The sequence below is a fragment of the Mastigoproctus giganteus genome, chromosome 8 (assembly GCF_048544385.1).
Source record: "Mastigoproctus giganteus isolate SK-2022 chromosome 8, ASM4854438v1, whole genome shotgun sequence".
In the NCBI taxonomy this organism is placed as follows: Eukaryota; Metazoa; Arthropoda; class Arachnida; order Uropygi; family Thelyphonidae; genus Mastigoproctus; species Mastigoproctus giganteus.
Genome location: NC_143582.1, coordinates 231,607,854 through 231,630,422, shown reverse-complemented (window position 1 = coordinate 231,630,422; position 22,569 = coordinate 231,607,854). Strand labels below are relative to the sequence as shown.

The 22,569-nt window shown below is 41.4% G+C and overlaps 1 protein-coding gene across 1 annotated transcript in view; it reads left to right on the top strand.

The window, feature by feature from the left end:
* The first annotated feature begins 7,554 nt into the window (after nt 1-7,554).
* Nucleotides 7,555-22,569, top strand: part of LOC150082411 (glutamate [NMDA] receptor subunit 1-like) — a 514,944-nt gene continuing 499,929 nt past the window's right edge. Inside the window, exon 1 of the mRNA XM_090380513.1 lies at nt 7,555-7,668. Within this exon, the coding sequence (XP_090236639.1) occupies nt 7,650-7,668 (19 nt within the window). The 5' untranslated portion in view covers nt 7,555-7,649. The remainder of the gene's footprint in view (nt 7,669-22,569) is intronic.

The window sequence follows — 22,569 nt, the reverse complement described above, 5'->3', positions numbered from 1 at the left end:
TTTCTGTTCTCGGAGCCTTATATATTTCAAATAAATCTCCTAATTGAGGTTTGTAAGGCTCTTGGTTCCTAGTTATGAAGTCTAGCAGCCCACACTTTTGAAGTCTTTCCTCATATAGTCGTTCAGGCAGTCATCCAGACGATGAAAAATATTTTCGCTCACGAGCTGACTTTATCACCTTGAAACGGAAGCACAGATCATCCTTCTTGAAACCCAAGAAAAAGGTCATCAAAACAATATTAATCACAGACATTTAGAAAAATCGTACTTCCAAGTCCCTCTGCATGACTGTATAATTACCTTAAACCTCGAATTACCTCACAGTTGTATGCAACACATCAGCAAATACAACAGTCATCAAAGACAAATTTGGAATGCTGGAAATAAATGAAATCACTAAAGAAACCTTATCAGAATGGTTTGGATGACGTTTCCATGTCGTTGTGAACAGCTTCAGACAATATACATTGTCGGCTCCTTGTTCCACATCATCAACGGTAGCTATGATGATGTTCCGCGACATCATCATACATTTAGCATTAACATTAGTAGAGGCATATGATGCAAGAAAGCAAGCAAGCTTATGCAGCATCAGCCAAAAAAAAAAAAAACCCTTCCACTTCACCCCTCCGTTCATTCAAAATACCTGTCCAGCTGAGCTTTAAATTTATATAGGCTATCAACTTCCACAACAAGGGTTGGAAGTCTGTTAAACCAACTAATTACCCGTTGGCTAAAGGCAATTTTCCCACATTTATGCTACATCTGTCTTTTCTCAATTTGAATTTACGCCCTCTCAGGTGATTATTCTGAGCAAGAGACAGTGTCCCATCAGCATTGAGCATGCTCAAACCATTCAAGGTTTTGTACACCTCTATCAGATCACCTCTGTCTAACTTCGCGGGTGCCTAGTCTCCAGACACTGTAATTTGCAAAACTTAAGTCTTTCATCGTAAGAGCAACCCTTCGTTCCGTTCACTAACCTTGTTGTCCTTTTCTTTACTCGTTCCAACAGCTCTACATAATTCTTGAAATGAGGCCTCCAGACCTGTATACAGTACTCAAGGTGCGGCCTGACCATTGCCTTATACAAGGGGATAATCACCTCCCTATCCCTGCTAGAAAAATTCCTGTATATCATTGATAGGACATCATGAGCTACTCTTGCAGCCCGTCTGCACTGCTCAGAAAACTTCATATCTGCCTGCACAATTACCCCCAGGTCCTTTTCATTCTCTACCACTGTCAGTGTAGACCAACAGAGTTGATACGTTGCTCTGGGGTTGCTGTTTCCCATATGTAGTACTTTACATTTGTCAATGTTAAACTTCATTTGCCACCTCCCAGCCCATCTGCTCAACCTTTCCAGATCCTGTTGCAGCAGCATAGCATCAGTGGCGCCCTTAACAACCCTGCCAACCTTTGTATCGACTGCAAACTTGGACATTAAGCTTGATATACCATCATCAATATTATTTATAAATACAGAAAACAACAATGGACCCAACACTGAACCCTGAGGGACTCCACTAATAACATTAGTCCACGATGAGCAGTCTCCATTAATTACCACTCTCTGTGTTCTGCCACTGAACCATCCCTTTATCCATAGCAACAATTTGCCACCAATGCCACACTGCTCCAATTTGTGCAGCAGTCTTCCATGTGCAACAGTATCAAAAGCCTTTTTAGGATCCAAATATATAATATCAAAGTTATTCCCTGCATCCAGCTCTTTTGTGACTGCATCATAGTACCCAATCAAATTGATCAGGCAAGACCTTCCCTTAACAAAACCATGCTGTGTCTGAGCTTTAACTGAATTCTTGTCAAGATGATCCTGCAGTGCTTCTTTAACCAGTGCTTCCATTAATTTTCCTGGAACAGAAGTTAAATTCACAGGTCTATAATTACTTGTGTCAGCCTTTGATCCTCCTTTGTGAATTGGGGTTACATTTGTACATCTCCAGTCTGTGGGTGCCTCCCCTGAGTCCAAGGAAGCTCTCATAATTATGGCTAACGGATTGCTTACTACCTTTGCTGCCTCCTTTAATATAACTGGAGAGATCCCATCCCCCCCAGGTGCCTTTCTTGTATTTAACTTCAACAATTTCTCCTCAACTTTACTCTCAATTATGACAAGATCATCTAGCTCACTACCAGTGTTTACTTCAGGTATGGCATTTCCCTTCCTGAATAACTCCGCATGTGTGAATGTAGATGCAAAATATTGATTTAGTTTGTTAGCTACCTGAGCAGGATCATGAACAGTTGAACCATCGATATCAAGTGGACTAATCTTGACCAACCTTCTAGAGTTTACATAAGTAAAGAACTCCTTGCTGTTTTTCTTTGCATCCCTTGCCAAAGATTTCTCGTAATCTGCCCGCGCCTGCCTAACCTCCTTTGTAACTTGGTTACAGATCAACTTGTATCTATCACAGGCTGCTGTGTTACGTGTTAATTTATATGTATCCCATGCATTTTTCTTCTCTGCCATATGTCTCATTAGTTCATGTGACACCCATTTTGGCCTAAACCTTGAACAATATTTCTTAGTTGGTATGTAAAGCCTAGTAGCTTCCAAGATAAGTTCTTTGAATGCTTCCCATTTTAAATTTGCTGTTGGTAACATCATCAGTTGGTCCCACTGTATAGAATTTAAATACTGTCTCAGACCATTGTAGTCGCCTTTACGAAAGCAAAAACCCTTCCCTTTACCCCTGATGGTAGTTACCTCCTTGAGTAAATCCCACTTCAGCACACTGTGATCACTGCCACCTAGTGGTTCATTTATCTGCAGATTCTTAATGCATGAAGAATCACTACTGATAATCAAATCAAGAGTATTACTCCCTCTAGTTGCCTCTCGAACATGGTGATTTAGAAAACAATCATCCAATAAATCCACAAAAGCTTTCCTAGTGTGTGAGTGACCAACCCACAAATTCCAGTCAATATCTGGGAAGTTGAAAGCCCCCATTATGAGACTCTCTGATTTACTGGCCCACTCTATTTCCCTGTACAGTTTCTTATTATACTCATCAGAGTCATTAGGCCTATTGCACACTCCTACTCGCAATTTTGATCTCCCAATGCTTATGTCACGCCAAACTGACTCGACATTGCACTGTCCAGCGATGTCCACTGGCTTCACTTCCTAGGATTTTATGTGTTTCTTAACTAATAGCATAACCCCTCCCCCCTTCCTATCCTGTCCATCCTTTCTGTAGACGTTGTACTCCCCAAATTCCAGTTCTGCATCCCTTATATCTGTGTGACACCACGTCTCTGATATCCCAAAAATTTATCCACCTTTGATGCTTTTAGAAATACCTCAAATTCATGAAATTTATTTACCAAACTCCTAGCATTGGTGTACACGCAAGTACACATGCACCTGCTCCCCTTCTTAGCTACCCTAACACAACCCATGTGTTTACTTGTACCCCAATGACTCCCAGCAGTCTCTGAAATATCGTGCATCTTATAGACCTGATATCTGATCCTTTACCAAAAGTAAGAAACGCTCGTAATGTATGGCCCATTTCCATCAGCAGCACATTCCTAAAAATCCTTGAAAAATCAATTCTTTTATTAAGGTGGGGGGGGGGGGAGATCAGCAACTTTTAATCACCTTCGGAATCAAAGGGCGCTCCACCATAAGAAACAGCCTTCCTGGATATCTTGGTAGCGTTTGAAAGATTAAACATCTGTGCATTGCTTGTAATTCCCAGTCAACAGTTTTAGGCTGAAAGCAATCTGCAAACCCTCCTTCAAAACATTCTTAAGGATAGAACCCCCTTATCAACAGCAATCAGGAAAATTTTAAATTTGATATTTCTTGTGAGGTACCACAACGTGACATCCTCTTGTACGTTATATTTCGCTGCCCCCCCCCCCCCAACGAAACCCTTTCTTAATGCTCATTACAACCTGATTTCGCATTCCGACGGAATAAAGATCTTTATTCCCTCCAGTATCAAAGCAGGTACAGAAAAAGCCAATCTTGAAAACGCCAAAATTATCGTAAATCTTGAAACTAATCTCCGGTCCCAGTCTTAACCAAACCGAATTAGCTCAAATGACATTCACTAAGAAACGTGTTCGAAAGAACAGTAGATCAACGTTCAAGGGAATGCCATCCAGAAAAACCTCTTCTGATTCCGATCTTGGAGTAATTTGGTACGATGCACTGAACTTCTGAAAGGTCTTTGAGGCAACCAAAGTTAAAATTAACTTTGCTCACTCGGTCATCAAACAGGATCGCAACGCTTAATCTAAATATTCCCTATGCGGCCGACTCAGTTTGGAAATTTTGTCTTCAGCCAGTGGTAGTTATTTGTGGGAAAAAAGAACCCGTTTGGTGTTGCAGAAGTAAGTACCTTGAACAAATTTATGAAAGGATTAGACAGATTGTTAGAGGGGATGGACAGGTAATATACGAAGTGTTTTTTCTCTTTTGTTTATTTATTGTTATTTTTACTGATGCTATATAAGCCTGTTTGTTAGCATCAGTTGCCAGTACTCTCATTAATACTAAAAATCATCCACAGAAAAGCTATAGAGTAATAGCATTAGCTATAGTGACGGCAAGTGATGCAAGTAAAGAAATCTCGTAGAGCAAAAAAAAAACAACCTATCCGCTTCTCCATCTCCACAAACAATTCATCTAATCCCACCGTAAACTGGTTCAAGCTATCCAGGTGGAATTTTATTCCAAAAATCACGTCTCAGGTTGAAAGAAAATTTTCCCGCATATGTCCTAAACCATCCACTTCAATTTTAAATTTTTAAATGTGGCCTAACCATTGCTGTAATGGTCAACCCCGCATTTGGAGAACTGCATATAGTTCTGTATTTTGGACTCATTTGGAGTATGCATATAGTTCTGTAAGCCTTGGTTTTGGAAGATTAATCGCCTTCTTGTTCTTGCTGGCAAAATTCCGGTATTTTGACAGAACTTCACAGCTGCCCTAGCAGCCTGTCTGCACTAAGAGAACTTCATGTCGAACTGCTCATTTATCCCAGCTCTTTCTCATTCTCCATTACGTTGAGTGTGACCGCCCAACTGATATGTTATTCTGGAATTAATGCTGCCCATTTGTTATACTTTGAATTTATCAATTTTAAATCTGAATTTGGTGGTAACTCAATTGGGACTTCCCTAATTTAATGACCACTGCTGTTACTCCACGAACAGCAGTGGTCATTAAAAGCACCCTCTGTGTTCGGCCCCTCAACACTGTTCCTTTTTCTGCAGCAATAACTGGTCCCAAATGGCAATACAGGCAGTAGCAGGCTGGATTCTCTACTCAGATATAAAAATTGAAAGTAAAATCCCCACTTTTTATATTGAGTCCTGTCTGACTATTTTGGTTGTTGACATCTTTCTTTTCCAACTTTCAACTCTCCCCTAGTCCCATTTAGTCTCTGTCCTGCTTTTCACTTTTCAGCATCCTCCAGCTCCCAGCGGAGTAGCCAGCACTGTCCTCCGTAAGTGGCTCCATTTTATCGATTCGTACTTTATTGCCCCATCGACAACAGAAACTATAAAGTGCCGAAACAGTTAACATGGCGGTAAATCAGAAAGTAATGGCCTCCAATGTTTTACTATCAAAAGTAGTGAGAAACAGGAAAGAAATTGTATAGTTACAAAGTGACACGTCCACTTTTTCTCGGCATAATCACCATTTTATTATTTTTCGGAAACCCTTCGCAAGACTGTTGTGTCACGATACCGGTGACGCCATTGTCACGCTGCTGACGTAACCTCATTATCTTCAACGAAACGTTTCCTTGCGGAGATAAATAAATAAATAGATAAATAAATGGAATCTTTTATTATGGAAAGAGAAACCACACAAATCCTTTCGCAGCATGGGAATGCCACTTTGAGCGAGGCGCTTTTAAGTAACAGGTAAGAATTAATAGGAGAACACGGAGGACGATGCCTTAATATAATATGAACGAAAAATAAACATCATATTAACCGCTTACGGTGAGGAAACAGAAGGGAATCAGAAGGAACTAAATTAGGACTACGTAGGAGGCCTTGGCATTAATTTAAGGAGCAAACATAACGCTGTTTGACTCATCCTCAAATCGTACCATAAGTGGCTTAAAATTAGAAGAGGGCGGAGTGCATAAATAAGATTAACTGGTTCTAGGTTAGCTTTATTCACGACGATTTCAAACTATGTTTTCTTCTATAAATCCAAGTGAAAAATTCCTCTTTTCTTTTGTCTATGGATTTTTTTTATTTATTCTTTGTGAAGTTTGTGCGCTATCAGCGTGCTCCTGTGGCTGAGAACTGCACATAACACATAAAATGCATCGTTAGATTTCTCGGGGTAGAGTTTTGAATGGTTAAACAGGGCGATGGGCATCTTCTTATCATCTCTCGAAGCGTGCTCTACGCAAAGCAAACCTCGGCATGAAACTATGGGAAACCATCATCAAAGAGAGGAATCTGCACATCTTGGCACAACTCTTCTGTGGCCGAATGGATTCACCTGACATTTGGGAAGTGGTGATAAACGCTCGGACCACCGAACGAACCCGGTGCAACGCAACACATAGTCAGATATTCATTACAAAACCTGCAATACCTATAGGATCAGTGTTTCCGTTCTGGGAATTGATGTCTCAGCTTTCTGCAGCTCAAAGCGCTACAGACAAGATCCTCTGAAAGAAGCGTATAAACTAGAAACACTCACAGTTTTGAAACTTCACTGTCTACGTTAGCTTACTTGTAAATACAATGTGCTTTCCTATCTTTTAAATTCAATCAATGTAATCGTCTCGAATATTTATAATTTACACCCTTCTAGATGAACCATGCTGTTCCTGGGGTGCCCACTGAGGTGGAAATAAAAAGATGTTTAACAGTAGTAATAATAATAAATCATAAACGCTTGTTCAGTGAAAATTCATTGGACTGCGCGTTCACTACAGTTCACGTGTTACGAAACAAACATTGGGGGAAAAAAACAAACACCCGTACGCACGTGGTTGTTGGATTTTAAGCTTATTAGCAACTCGGGGCAGACCATATTGCTCCGTATTTACTGTCTGTAAATTGCGTGTGTTCTGTGGTCGATTACTGTTTGCTGATCGAAAAACCCAAGTTTCCGGGAGAACAAACCACGCAATCTTCGCCTGAGATCGACTAACTCAGCCACATCATGAAAAAGACCCATAAAAATCCTTGCATCATTGACGGAATTCGAATTCACGTCTTTTCCACTCCGTGGGTGGGGAGGGGGACAGTGAGTATGTCAACGACGGCATATAAACACCAGTTGACAACCCAGTTACACTTTTCCTTCATTGCTTTTTTTTTTTTTTTTTTTGCACGTGAGTAATCGCGACCCTGGGATAAATCGGGAAAACAATACTGTGTTTCCCATCGTCCAGTTCCACGCGATTTTTACTGACTAATATTAACTTTCATTTATGTCCATAGATGGCACTACCTGCTCAGACCATTCCCGAGTTGTTTTCTGGGCTCCAGCATCTGGCGGAGTTAGGCAGTGGAAAGAGAGAGCGCATCCTTGTGTCTCCAGGATGCTGATACCAGAATGGACTAACGGAAGAGTGCATCTTTGTATTCAGTTCTCTCGCTGTCGGCCAGAACTGTTCATTGGATGTTGCAGCACAGTCAAGGTGAGTTTTTCTCCGTGATTTCTGGGTACCGGGAGATGCGGGGAAGGAGGAAATCAAATCTTGAAGGGCATCCGGCTGGCGAGCGTGCAGCATCACTTCGAGCGAGCCACAGTCGCCAGGGTTTATTGCAGGCGTGACATTGGCTCTGCCTGTGGGGTAGTCGCGATGTTTTGTGTCGCAGAAGCGTAGCGTAGGGTGAAAAATAGGATTGGGGGTCATTCGGATGGGTGCGGATGCGCACGACCCCTCTGTACACATCTGAGGCGCGTGTGCATCCCATTTCGTACGACCTTGAGCACACATCCCGAGATATTAGGGGATCCAAAAGGATACAGTGAAGATTGGTGAGTTAAACAATGGGGGACCTTTATGAGGCGAAGGAGCGTTTGAAGAGAGGGTGAATAGAGAAAAGGACACGGACATTAGATGGGACAACTTTTAAAATATAGGACGAATAAACAATGATGCTGCAAAATCGTATTTCGCTATTCATAAATATATTTCTTATGGGAATACATTTTCCTCAAATTAAATTTAAAATACTGTCATTCGGAATAAAATGCATCATCGGAGTGATGCCAAGCACTCCACCTTCAATGGCACTCCACTACGATCATTCCAATCCTGTAGTTTCTATGGTAACTGAGTAATAGGAACTTTGGCTTTTCCACTTTCGTTGCACACAATGTCGTTGCAAGATTACCCCTACTTCAACAGATTGCCCCCCCCGTATGTATTAATTTAAACTTTTATCAGTATCGCATAATGTTGATTGTCGATTTTATATTTTAATTATATTAATAAATCATTAACTGCGATGATAATATGATATTCGACTGATACATCGCAATTAATGATTTATTAATTCAAGAAATTTTCGGAATTTTTAAAGAATAAATCGAAAAATAAGAAAGCTTTGAATGCCATCAGAGTCTTGAGGTATGAACGTTGTGGATGCAAAACAATAGTTTGAACTACGAACAAAACAACTGCATTTATTCAAAATCCGAGAGGATTTTCAATGGTTTTCTGATGATGAGGTTCTGGTTGGATAGCAGGGTGCCATTGGAAAATTATAATTTTAATTATATTTTTTTTTCGATGCAATAAAAATGCACGTAATATATGCAGTAATATTAAATTTTATATTTTAAATATTTTAGGTTATTTTATTTTATTATAAATATGTTAATTAAGTGTATTTGGATTATAATATAAATCTGCTGCAAATAAAATTATAAAAACGCGCATTATATCGCAATATCATTTTTTAATTAGTTGATAACTTGTAGCATGATTTAGTGCTATGACAACCCAATAATATAAATTCTACATATAACTACACTGCTCCACAAAATTAACAGAACAAAATGTTTTTCACAAAAATTTAATTATGAACAGTGTCACCGAAGCGCATATTTCGCATCACACGCATCCTGGCATGCACATTCTGAGTATCCAGTAGAAAGCGATCTACCACCTTACAGAGCTGCGCATTATGCAAATTGTTCATGCCTATAAAAACACGGGTTGCGACCACATCATTTCATTTCGGTATTGTGGCTTGCTGAGTGGGATAGCCACATCTCCAGTACTCACGTTGGCAAGTCATCGTCGTTTAGATGAATCTTTGAGATGGTGTGCTGCTGGACGACTAGAAGCCAATGGGCCACCTCCACCTGTCTCGGCACTATGGAAGCAGTTCTAGGAGAGAGAGAGAGAGAGGAACCATTAAAAGAGCTGGCCAAGGTCTACGTCAACCAGAACATATCTCTCTCTCTCTCTCTCTCTCTCTCTCTCTCTGGCTCAAACGTTTCCAACCGGACAGTGTTAAGAAGGTTCAATTGAAGAGGACTCTACGCAAGGAAGCCATTGATTTGCATCCCGTTAACTCTAAACCACTGCAGAGCTAGTCGAAAATTTGATAATTTTGATGTAATTCCAAACCCATGCTAATATATGCGGGCGTATCAAAAAAGATCACAGATTTTTTAATAAGTAAATGATGAATCAAAAGCTCTAGGCTGCATTCGGTTTTATTCGCACCGTCTGGAAAAAGGTCTGTGTTCGAATCCCGTTATTCACGCGAGGGACATGTGGAAGCTGTGTGAGGAATTCGAAGAATAGCTAAAACCATTGAACATTGTAGGCCGAGTGATTTGCTTTATATTTTGGCTTTTGATATCATAATCAAGAGAGCGTATGAAGCAGTGGGGAGAAAGATGGTCTTGTAATATTGATTCAGAATTCTCTTGTTGAGTCCCCATTCAGATCGGGATAGTCTAATTATTATTGCTGTAAAGGTTTTGACTTTGTTAATTAAATTATTTACATGGGGTTTGGAGCTTAACCTGCTGTAAAGAGTCACATCGAGATATTTTAGCTGAACATCGTAAGGCAGCAATTATAGTTATTTACCCTGGACAAGATAATCTTCGATAATCCAAATGCTTTCCAAAACTCATATGTTTAAATTTGGTTATTGTGGCCAAAGTCTCGAGGTTATCTATGAACTGTGCTCTTATTTCTAATTGCCTCCTTGAACCCGCTGAGAAACACGAAATCAGATCATCGGCGTAGGCCAATCTAATACAACGGTCAAATTCACGGATCAGCAAATGATATAAAACACGAAAAGGTTAGAATTTGGAGAGACAGCTAACAGGAATATGGCAACAAAGATGGGATGAGAGTGAACATGGCCTAACCACAAAGAGATACATTCCACAAGCTGATTACTTAGCATCTCCAGATATAAATTTATGGTTCACGCCTAAAATGTATACCTCCTATTTGTTAACGGGGCATGGTTCCTTGAGGGCTAAGCTTTTTGAGCGTGGGTTAGAGCCGGACCCTTTTTGTACTTGTGTTAGGAGGAGTGATGCCCTTATTGTGGTTTTGAGATCCGGGAACATGTTCTCCTGCATTGCCCAGAGTATGTAAAATTCAGGCACACACTATTGAGTCTGGTTCCACAATTATCGGAAGGCTGGCAATTTCAGAGCCTTGCAAGACTTTGCGCTTCTAATGTCTTTAAAAAGCGGCTTCAGCTCCTCAGCGAACTTAAAGAAATTAAAAAAAAAAAAAAACGATCCCATATTATTCAATTTTTTAAATTTATTTATTTGTTTTTATTTTATTTATTTATTTGTATTTTATTTATTATTATTTTTTTTGCTGGCTCCCAGGATTGCTGACACCCACCGGTATTGTACTGCCTCGGGTGGGTGCAGTATCTGTGAAAAAAACACATACAGATGATAACAACAGAATGCACACTACTCATCACACCAAACACTAACTTTTTCAGGCTTGCTATACTGAGTTTATGTTGACACAGAGGACACAGGTGGAAATGGGCATCTGCCTAGGAGCCACACCGACACTGGAACACACACACACACACACACATCACATACCCTTAGGATAGATATATTTGAGAATGTATATAAATCATGTTTATACACTGATTGTATATAAATTAATTGTATATTTATTTTGGGATTGTACATAAATTTTGTGTGCGTGAAATGAATGAAAATGAAGTGGCTATCGCAGCAAGGCTGCAGGTATTTTCCTCGTTGATGGTGTCAGGTCCAGGAGAATAGTGTCCAATGATGGAGTCTTTCATGAGACTAGTGATTCCCGTCCTCGTATCATTTGTTATGCATGACAAGCCCTTTTATCAATAGTGCAGCTGCTGGGCAGGTTGTCTCCTCAGGTCTTAGATGTCGTGTCTGTGATATCACTCTTACTCAGTCGTTTTGAGGGCGCTGCACCGCTACATTTCTTTGGTGGTTCAGGGCTGCGTTTTCAGCTTTTCTCCTTGTGAAAATGTCTTGAGCATATTTTGTGAATGCCTTGTATTCCTCGCAGGCATCTAGGAAGTATTGCTCCTGATTTTGCGGGATGAAGGTCAATCTGGTTATAAACATTCCGTGCAGATTCTCGTATCGTGGGCACTGATGCATGACATGGAACCAGCTCTCGACCTCCCCGCAAGTGCACAGCGGATCGTCAATAATTCCTAGTGCAGCGAGTTTCCCGTTGAAGAGGCCGTGACCTGTTAGAAGGAAGGTAGGTGCCAGTACCGGTTGAAACTAAGTTGGTAATTTCGGATAAATTTTTTCTATATATGGCACAAATTTTGGCTTGGCCTCACTTTTGGTCGAGGCTGCCCATCTGTTTTGCCATTCCAGCTGAAGGGGTTTTTACAGACTCAATTTTCCTACCGTACTACCATTTGTGGGTTCGGTAGTGAATCCACGGAATGTCATTTGAATTCCTTTCAAGTAATAATACAGTAAATCCTGCCTGACAATTTTCAGGGATAAGGTCCAGCAATTACTTGGAGAGCTTCCGTGCTTACCGTGATGCAAGCTCGGGTCACTGTGAGAAGGATTGTCCGACGGGTTGAATCTAGTATCCTCTTATTTGCAGCCATGGTGTTTTTATGATACCAAATTTCTGCAGCATAGGTGGTCATCGGAACGAATATGGTTTTATAATGTAGAGAGAGGATGCTCCTTTTTATGTCCCATTCGCGGCGGATGACTCTTGCGACCATACCAGAATATTTTCTTATTTTGTTTCTTGTTCGGGTGAGATGAGGTTTAAACGACAGTTTGGTATCGACCACTACGCCGAGTTATTTCATTTCGGTGAAGAGTTTCATGGTGGTTCCATTTATTTTTTATCTGAGAGGGGGGGGGGGTCTCTTTTCATTGAGGACTCCTTTCAGAAGGATGGAAGTTGTCTTTTCCGATGAGAAATCAATTAATTGTAAAGCGGGGGTCAACTGTAGTGAGCGTTATAAGGCGTATAGCGCACATACGCGTGCAATGTATCCGTGGGTTGACAAAAATCGCCAAGAAAATGCGATACGAAATGATTCATCTCCCCCTCCCCATCATTGTACTACTCTGTACCAGGAACGAGCGACGCATGACGCAATCAGTACTCCTACTGATTGTGCCATGATATTTCTTTTGTCATTCACCGTATTTAATAAAAAATTTCGACGGAAAAGAATTTATAATTCAACATGCCAAAGACCACTAGAGAGCACAGTAAGGCGTATAGAGCACTTACAAAGCGACCACCGAAACCACCTCCACTGAGTACAAAAGAGAAATCTAAGCCATTTCGACAGCGAAAGAAATTACAGCGTGCGATGGAGTTGAACAAAGAAGCTGGAGAAGATCCGTCCACATCTTCAGAGCCTTACATCTCCCCAGAAATGTTAGAAGCGGATTTGGAAGAAGGGGTCATGGAAGTTGATACTGCAAATGAAAATGATGAGAGTCCTCGAAGCCCAGTCGTAAACGAAAAGCGAAGAAGCCAAAACCGACTGCCAGAAGTACTCCATCAAATCGTTAAACCCGTAATACAGCAACAGGATTTTAAGAAACACGGAAGCATCCACTCACAGTTTAAACGTACATTCCCGGATAATGATTTCGGTTCAGTCTGTTCCATATGTGATCGGCTTTGGTTCAAGAACGATGTGAAGATTGTAGCAACTCGGGATACTCTTCAAACAGCATTTCCAAATGAGGATTTAAGTCAAATATCTGCTTGTAACAGCTGTTGTGGCTCTCTCAACAACAAAGCGGTTTCGGCTCTATCGAAGTCAAAGGGTTTTAAATTTCATCCGATGCCACAGCACTTGCCGAAACTAGATTTGGTAACGGAACGTCTCATATCTCCGAGGCTCCCATTCATGTAGATTTGTCGTCTGCGGCAGTCATACGGTCAATACAGGATCCTCGGTCAAGTAATAAATGTTCGCTTAACTTCCACTATGCGTGCGTGCTCGGCACACCCAATTTTTTTGTACGACTTAATGTCGAGACTCTTAGCTCAATGTATCCGCATCCGTGATGGATTTATAGATCTGTATAATTTTGATCTGTTCATTGTAAGCGTCGTTGAATGTGTCCACACACATAATAATATTAAGAGCAGGAGACCGGCAGAATTACTTAACAAGTACAGGTCACTGTTGAACAAAAGCCGAGAATTAGGGTTGAATTTGAAAGTGTCTGCAATTCTGCCCAGACACGATAGGAGGGAGTATATGATGAGAGCCTTGTCGATCAATTCGGCCCTGGAAAGATTGTGCAAGGCTCAAGGGGTAGAATTTTTTTCAGCCTGGACTGTACTTGTTAACAGGAGAGATTGCTTCTACAGGGATGGGATACACTTAAATAGAAAGGGTGCAAGAATATTTGCTGATGCTATCGAGGCAATGTTAGGTGGGTCGAAAAACTGCTAGCTTGGGGGGAGACAAAGACCAATAGATTGACAGTAGCCACTGGCAGAGGTGAAAGAGATTCTTGCACTGCTTCTATTAGAATGAGCAGAAGCCTGAAAAACAAGATGCATGGTATTTCAGAGACTGCTGGGAGCCATTGCGGTACAAGTAAACACAAGGGTTGTGTTAGGGTAGCTAAGAATAGAAACAGGTGCAGGTATACTTGCGTGTACACCAATGCTAGGAGTTTAGTAAATAAATTTGATGAATTTGAGGTATTGCTCAAAACATCAAAGGCAGATATTGTTGGGATATCAGAGACGTGGTGTCACACAGATATAAGGGATGCAGAACTGCAATTTGGGGAATACAATGTGTATAGAAAGGATAGACAGGACAGGAGGGGAGGAGGGGTTATGCTATTAGTTAAGAAACACATTAAAAACCAAGGAAGCGAAGCCAGTCGACATCGCTGGACAGTGCAGTGTTGAGTCAGTTTGGTGTGACATAAACATTGCGAGATCAAAATTGAGAGTAGGAGTGTTCTATAGGCCTAATGACTCTGATGAGTATAATAAGGAACTGTACAGGGAAATAGAGTGGGCCAGTAAATCAGAGAGTCTTATAATGGAAGATTTTAATTTCCCAGATATTGACTGGAATTTGGGGGCTGGTTACTCACACACTAGCAGGGCTTTTGTGGATTTAGTGGATGATTGTTTTCTACATCAGCATGTTCGGGAGACAACTAGAGGGAGTACTCTTGATTTGATTATCAGCAGTGATTCTTCATGCATTAAGAATCTGCAGATAAATGAACCACTAGGTGGCAGTGATCACAGTGTGCTGAAGTGGGATTTACTCAAAGAGGTAACTACCATTAGGGGTAAAGGGAAGGGTTATTGCTTCCGTAAAGGCGACTACGATGGACTGAGACAGTATTTAAATTATATACAGTAGGACCAACTGATGATGTTACCAACAGCAAATTCAAAATGGGAAGCATTCAAAGAACTTATCTTGGAAGCTACTAGGCTTTACATACCAACTAAGAAATATTGTTCAATGTTTAGGCCAAAATGGATGTCAGATGAACTAATGAGGCATATGGCAGAGAAGAAAAATGCATGGGATACTTACAAATTAACACATGACACAGAAGCCTATGATAGATACAAGTTGATATGCAACCAAGTTACAAAGGAGGTTAGGCAGGCGAAGGCAGATTACGAGAAATCCTTGGCAAGGGATGCAAAGAAAAACAGCAAAGAGTTCTTTACTTATGTAAACTCTAGAAGGAAGGGGATGAATCAGATTGGTCCACTCGATATTGATGGGTCAACTGTTGATGATCCTGCTCAGGTAGCTAACAAACTAAATGAATATTTTGCATCGACATTCACACATGAGGAGTTATTCAGCAAGGGGAATGCCAGAGGTGTATTCAACTCTAGCAGTAAGCTACAGAATCTTGAAATAACTGGGAGTAAAGTGGAGGAGAAACTGTTGAAGATAAACACAAGAAAGGCACCCGGGGTGGATGGGATCTATCCAGTTATATTAAAGGAGGCAGCAAAGGAAGTAAGCAAACCCTTAGCCATAATTATGAGAGCTTCCTTGGACTCAGGGGAGGTACCCATAGACTGGAAATGTGCAAATGTGACCCCAATTCACAAAGGAGGATCAAAGGCTGACACAAGTAATTATAGACCAGTGAGCTTAACTTCTGTTCCAGGAAAATTAATGGAGGCACTGGTTAAAGAAGCACTGCAGGATCATTTAGACAAGACTTCAGTTATAGCTCAGACACAGCATGGTTTTGTTAAGGGGAAGTCTTGCCTGACCAATTTGATTGGATACTATGATGCAGTCACAAAAGAACTGGATGCAGGGAATAACTTTGATATTATATACTTGGATCTTAGAAAGGCTTTTGATACTGTTGCACATGGAAGACTGCTACACAAATTGGAGCAGTGTGACATTGGAGGCAAATTGCTGCTATGGATAAAGGGGTGGTTGAGGGGGAGAAGACAGAGAGTGGAAATCAATGAACACTGCTCATCGTGGACTAATGTTATTAGTGGAGTCCCTCAGGGCTCGGTGTTGGGTCCATTATTGTTTTCTGTATTTATAAATGATATTGATGATGGTATATCAAGCTTAATGTCCAAGTTTGCAGATGATACAAAGGTTGGCAGGGTTGTCAAGGACACTACTGACACTATGCTGCTGCAACAAGATCTGGAAAGGTTGAGCAGATGGGCTGAGAGGTGGCAAATGAAGTTTAACATTGACAAATGTAAAGTACTACACATGGGAAACAGCAACCCCAGAGCAACGTATCAACTCTGTGGTACTACACTGACAGTGGCAGAGAATGAAAAGGACTTGGGGGTGATTGTGCAGGCAGATATGAAGTTCTCTGAGCAGTGCAGATGGGCTGCAAGAGTAGCTCATGGAGTATTGTCAATGATATACAGGAATTTTTCCAGCAGGGATAAGGAGGTGATTATTCCCTTGTATAAGGCAATGGTCAGGCCACACCTAGAGTACTGTATAAGGTCTGGAGGCCTCATTTCAAGAAGGACGTAGACCTGCTGGAACGAGTACAGAGAAGGGCAACAAGATTAGTGAATGGAACAAAGGGGTGCTCTTACGAAGAAAGGCTTAAGTTTTGCAAATTACAGTGTCTGGAGACTAGGCACCAGCGAGGTGATCTGATAGAGGTGTATAAAGCCTTGAATGGTTTAAGCATGCTCAATGCTGATGGGATTCTTCCTCTAGCTCAGAAAAATCACCTGAGAGGGCATAAATTCAAATTGAGGAAAGACAGATGTAGGATAGACGTGCGGAAATTTGCCTTTAGCCAGCGGGTGGTTGGTTGGTGGAACAGACTTCCATCCCTTGTGGTGGAGGTTGATAGCCTAAATAAGTTTAAGGCTCAGCTGGACAGGTATTTTGAACCAACAGAGGGGTGAAGTGGAAGTGGGTTTTTTTTTTTTTTTTTTTTGGCTGATGCTGCATAAGCTTGCTTTCTTGCATCAAATGCCTCTACTAATGCTAATGCTAATGCTAATAACAGCGACTGCAACTTTTATCATGTGTTCTTTTAACTCCTTTGCTATCATTGCTCTAAGTATCTCCTCTGTATCTCTGTTCCTTCAGGGTGCTGCAATTTCAAGTCACACAGTGTGATAGACAGCCGTTCAAGGTCACACTGGACGCTTTAAACTGAACGGGAACCAGACCTTTCTATTCGGTCAAGTCCCATAACCATGATGCAGTAGGGACGTGAAAGCAATTTAGTTGCATGCCCTAACGTGCTAGGCACGTAGATTTCCGTTAGGAGGGAAAATGCCTCTGCAATTAAATCAGATCCTGAAAATGGAAAAGTGTTCACAAGTGGACTCAACTATAGATGCTAATGCCATTTTCATTTCAAAACGGAGAAAAACCGTAACTCGGATATCAATTTGAAATATGAACATGATGCATTCAAACAGGTGTTCTTTGAGATCAAATTACAAATTATGTCTTCACTTCCATAAACTACAAAAGATTCTTAATCTTAAGATATGATCTAAATGATCTAATGAACAGGATTCGGGATGTATGGTCGAATCCGGCAGTTTAAATAACCAGCTTTAATAGAGGATGTTACGTCTGGAGTGCTAAATGTCAGAATGATGGATCTTGTTGGAGTAAGATTTCCATCTTTTTTCGTCATGATCCGTTTTACATTTACTATTTTCTGACTGCTGAGTTCTTGGAGTAGTTCTTCTTCTTCCGAGACTGTAATTAGGTCCCACTCGCTGATGACACTTTTTGATGAATTTAGTGTTTTGTGGGGAGTAATTTCTACTGTCAACCCACCAAATTTTGTTGTTTTTAACAGCCGCTCAGAATGTTTTGAGGTAACTGTTTCTATCAGAAGATCTCCGGATTGCAGTCTTTTAACCATTTTTGGTGATCCAGCAATTGACTCCAAGATTTCCTGAATTAAGAAGGTATTAACTTACCCACAGGTTGGGCAGATAGGGAATGAATCACTAGGAAGTTTGGACAATCGTTATGACATTCTGCTTCTCTTCGCAGTCTTTTAGGTTGACTTGAGTCATGGTCAGTGTTAGAAGCTTCCGCTCTTGAGCTCAAAGGCTCTAAGTTTGGATAATGATTTTTATCTATGATCGCTCCTTTTGGCCCTGGGGGTTTGCCTTTACCACCCAGGTTACCGGCCCCGCCACAGGGAGGCAGGAGCAGTGCCACTTGGTGATCAAGCGTAGTGTTAGTAAGTTAGTACGGCTAGCTAAATTAAAGAAAAAGAGAGCCCAGAAGAGAGCCTTCTTCTGGGCTCTCTTCTTAGCGTTTTTAAGTAAGTAGAGCTACTTAACAGAAAATTTTAATTCTACGAGAAAAACAAGAAAAACTCTTATCATTTGGAGGAAAAACGCTTTATAAACACGCAAGAATCGCTTGGCACCCGGGGCCCGTTTACCATCTTCAGATAATGCAAATATAACACTGGGTATAAAAATCATATGCAGTTCCTGAAATAAAGACATTGATAACTGGAGCACGTGTCTTAACGGCTGTCTGCCCCTCCAAACTCTTTCTTCTGTACCAAGGCCTGTGCTTCTACATTAGGCACGCTGTCCCTGTCACCTTTCTTGGCATTACCATCGATGTCACTGTGGATCCCAAGGCAGAGAAAAGACGTTGTTGGAATATTTTGATGCAGAGCTGGCAAGATAGATGGTCCGCTACCTCTAAGGGTCTTGTTACTTTAAAGTTCATCCCTAACGTCACCTTTGCCACGTTAGAGTCCACTCAGAAATGGTTTCATCCTGGTCTGTACACTCTCTACTTACTCTCTGGTCATGGCTCCCTTAATGCCAAACTTGCAACTTTCAGCCTCACTGAATCACCTCTCTGTTCTTGTGGTGATCTAGAAGATATTTTATACCGCTGCCATCAATACCTAGATCTTCGACAGAACCTTCTTCTCTCCACCAGTATCACTGTCCCCGGAAATGAGCCGGGCTTCTTGAGCAGCACAGAAAACTTCCAGTCCCTGCAAGAATTTGCTCGTCATGCTTTTGATCACCGGAGACGCCTTCTCACTCAACTGTGGAATACGTACTAGCCTTTCTAGTGGAGACCCCTGCTGGCACTTTTGGCCAGTGCGCGATCAGATATACATTTCCCCCCCTCTTTTTTCTTTTCTCTTTTTATTTTTTTCAATTTTATATTTTATTTTTCTAATTGTTTATTTATTTTATAATTTTTTTATTTATTTTATTTTATTTTATTTTATTATTTTTTTTTCATTTTTCTTTTTTCTTTTTCTTTTTCTTCTTCACTTTTTATTTGTATTTATTTATTTATTTATTTATTTTTGCTGGTTCCCTGGGTTCGGGCTGCCCGATGGACACGATTTTATTATCTAGTTTTTATTATTTACTTATATACATATTTTATTTTATTTATTTATTATTATTTTTTTTCACTCTGATATTAGGGCAGTAAGAGCTGGTAAACCAGAGCATTCGGAGGGCAGTCGCGATACATGTGTAGTTGTGGCCCACCTCCCCGTGGTGTAGACGGACACTGAGCAGGCTTTCCAGGTAATCGCCTGCCTGGTGACAAAACGGCCAGAAACAACTAAACAACACACACACACTGCACGAACATAATGGATATTACACACATTTGTGGTTTTCTACAGTAGTCCTACTCGTCATAATTTTTTTCCGGTAAGTCCGGTCAACAGCGAATTTGTTCAGGTCGGCGTCCAGTGCCTGGGTTTGCTTGAGCATCCGCTGAGGGAGGAACCTGTCCGAGAGAGGGAGTCGCGCTGAATGCGAGTGGAGCTCGGGATTGGCCCTAAGGGCAGCAGGGGGGATCCTCCAGCCACAGGTATCCCAGAATGAAGGTGTTGCGATTATGCCTGTTATCATCTTGACTGTTGCTAGGAGCCGTTGGTCGTCGACTAAGGTGGAATCCCGAGAGAGTTGGCAAGCTGCGTGGTACGAATCAGAGCTGGAAGGTTGTGCTTCCTGTTGGCCCACTTTAGGAGCCAGAATTCTGTGGCAAAGACTGGTTTCTTTATTGACGCCGCTGATGCCCAAATTTCAGCAGCATAGAGTAAAGGTGGAAAGATAACTGTTCTTATGTACCTCACGGTTATCTTTTTATCTGTGATATGAAGGAGATGTTGTTTTGCTATCCACCGGAGTCTTGGAGCACGTGTGAGGAGCATGTCTATGTGGGCGTTGAATCCAGTTTGGAGTCAAATACAACGCCCAGATCACGATGGCTGGACACAATTGGGATGAGGATGTTGCCGAAGACTGGAGAGAAGAAGCAGTTTGCTTCAATGAATACCCCATGAATTCGGACTTAGCAGGATTGATCTTGAGCCCAAACTGGCAGAGGTAACATGTGACTGCAGTGAGAGTGTTGCTAATTTCCGTTTTTACCAGATCAAGGTCTTGACCAGGGATGATGGGAGTGAGTATCTTGATATCATCTGCATAGCTCAGTAGACATCGAGAATGTGCAACCAATGGGAAGATAATAGATGAGAACAGAAGGCAGAAAGGACCCCTCCTTGTGGGACTCCTGCGATGACGGATCTAGTAAGGGTGCGATCTCCAGTATGAAGCTTTATAACTCTGTTATTCAGAAGAGAAGAGAGAAAGCATAATATGTTCCCTGTGATCTGGAAGTAGCATTCCAGGAGAGTGAGTAGTTGGTTTACTTGGACGGCATCAAATGCAGCCACAATGTCTAAGTAAGTAACAGCTAGTTCGTGCCCTTTCTCGAATGCTGACAAGATAGTATTCGTGGTGGCTAGCAGATTGGTGATCGTTGATCTGTTTGGAAGGGAGTAGTGAATTGGGGCTGGATTACTGGGCAAGATCTGCTTGGTGAGGATGGGGAGTAAGGTCTTCTCCAGGAGCTTCAGCAGGCTGGAGGAGTTGGAGATGGGTCGGAAGTGTTTAGGTTTCGATGGCGACTGAACTTTGGCTAAAGGCTTGATGAGATAGTTTTTCCATTGCTGTGGGAAAATCTGGTTCGAGAGTAACTGGTTGAAGATAATTAAAAGTGACTGAATAATGTACGGACTTAGGCATTTGAGCATGAATTGGGGAACTCCATCATCACCGGTGGTTGACGAGGCAGGTAGAGAATTGAAGGCTAAGATCAGCTGTTGTTTTGTAATCTGAATGTTGTTCAACACTTCTTGCTGGATGGGCTCTGTTAGTAGAGCTAGATCTGAGTTTGGCATAGGATTACGGTTAAATCTTGTGACGAAATCGAGCCACAATTCAGGATCAAGTTGCAAAGGAAAATGAAGGTTCACTTTTCTGTATGGAATTTTTCCTTTAGCCAGATCTCGGTTGACGTATAATTTGATTGCCTCAGATTTCAGGCGATTAAATTGAGCCCGTGCCCTTGAATAAACGATGCAAAATTGATGCAAAAAACAGTCGCAAAATTGATATTTTGCGACTGTTTCCATGTGCGATGGAGCTGTTGCTTCAGCTGGAAACTCATTTTGAGTTCTGAATTCCACCAAAGTCTTGTATATGGACTGATTGTGATTTTTTTAGAGACAGCATATTTGGCAACCGTGTTGATCCAGTTTGTGAGAATGGTCACAGCTAGCTCTGGTTCACAAGTCTTTAAGGTCACCCAGGGAATGAGAGAGGCGGCTCTGATGCACTTATCTGCATCAAGTAAGTTGGGACTGGTGATGTCAACCTTTGTTGTTGTCCTTCTGGCTTCTAATTTGGGGGCTGGCAGATATGCAATCACATGTATTGGGACATGATCAGAGTCAAATGACGTTTCTGCAATGTATTCAAGGGTGCAAGGGATAGAGTGTAGAACTAGATCTAAGAGGTCATTCCCCCTGGTTGGAGCTTCATTAAGAAGTTGAAGATCAGCACATCTCAAGTGTGCCAGAAGATCTTTTTTCAGAATAGATAGCTGAGGAGGTAAACTGAAATCACTACAAACTAAGTGAGAAGCTGTGGGATGCAGCTGATTGATTATCCTGTTGGAAACTTCAAGGATGATTTGCTGGGAAGGCGTTGGAGGTATGTACACCACACAGATGTCAAACGTCACGAAGTTGTATCTTAACGTAACGAGGATTGCTTCATAGTTAGGGGAGTTACTGGATTTATTATCCAATAGCTTGAAAGCGGATTTCTTGTAAAATATTGCGACGCCTCCACCCTTGCGTACAATCCGAGATGTGAATACGACCCCATAACATCACAAGATTTAAGCCAAAGTCAGCATCAGACTTTAAAATTCACAACAGTTGTCAGCGAGATGTCCTCGCTTCCATCATCATCACAAAAAGAGAGCTTATCCAGGCCATCAATGATATCCCACCAACGTCTTGCACTGGATATGATGGGGTCCCACAATTCATTCTTAAGAGCGTTAGTGTATTCATCATTGATGCACTCCTAGGTATCTTCAATGGAATCCTCACAACGCAAAGTTTCCCAACAGCCTGGAATCAATATATTGTCCGACTAATCCCCAAAACACAAGGAGCGACATCAATTTCACAATTCAGGCCAATAATGAAAGCCTCATGTCTCCTCAAAGTCATGGAGAAG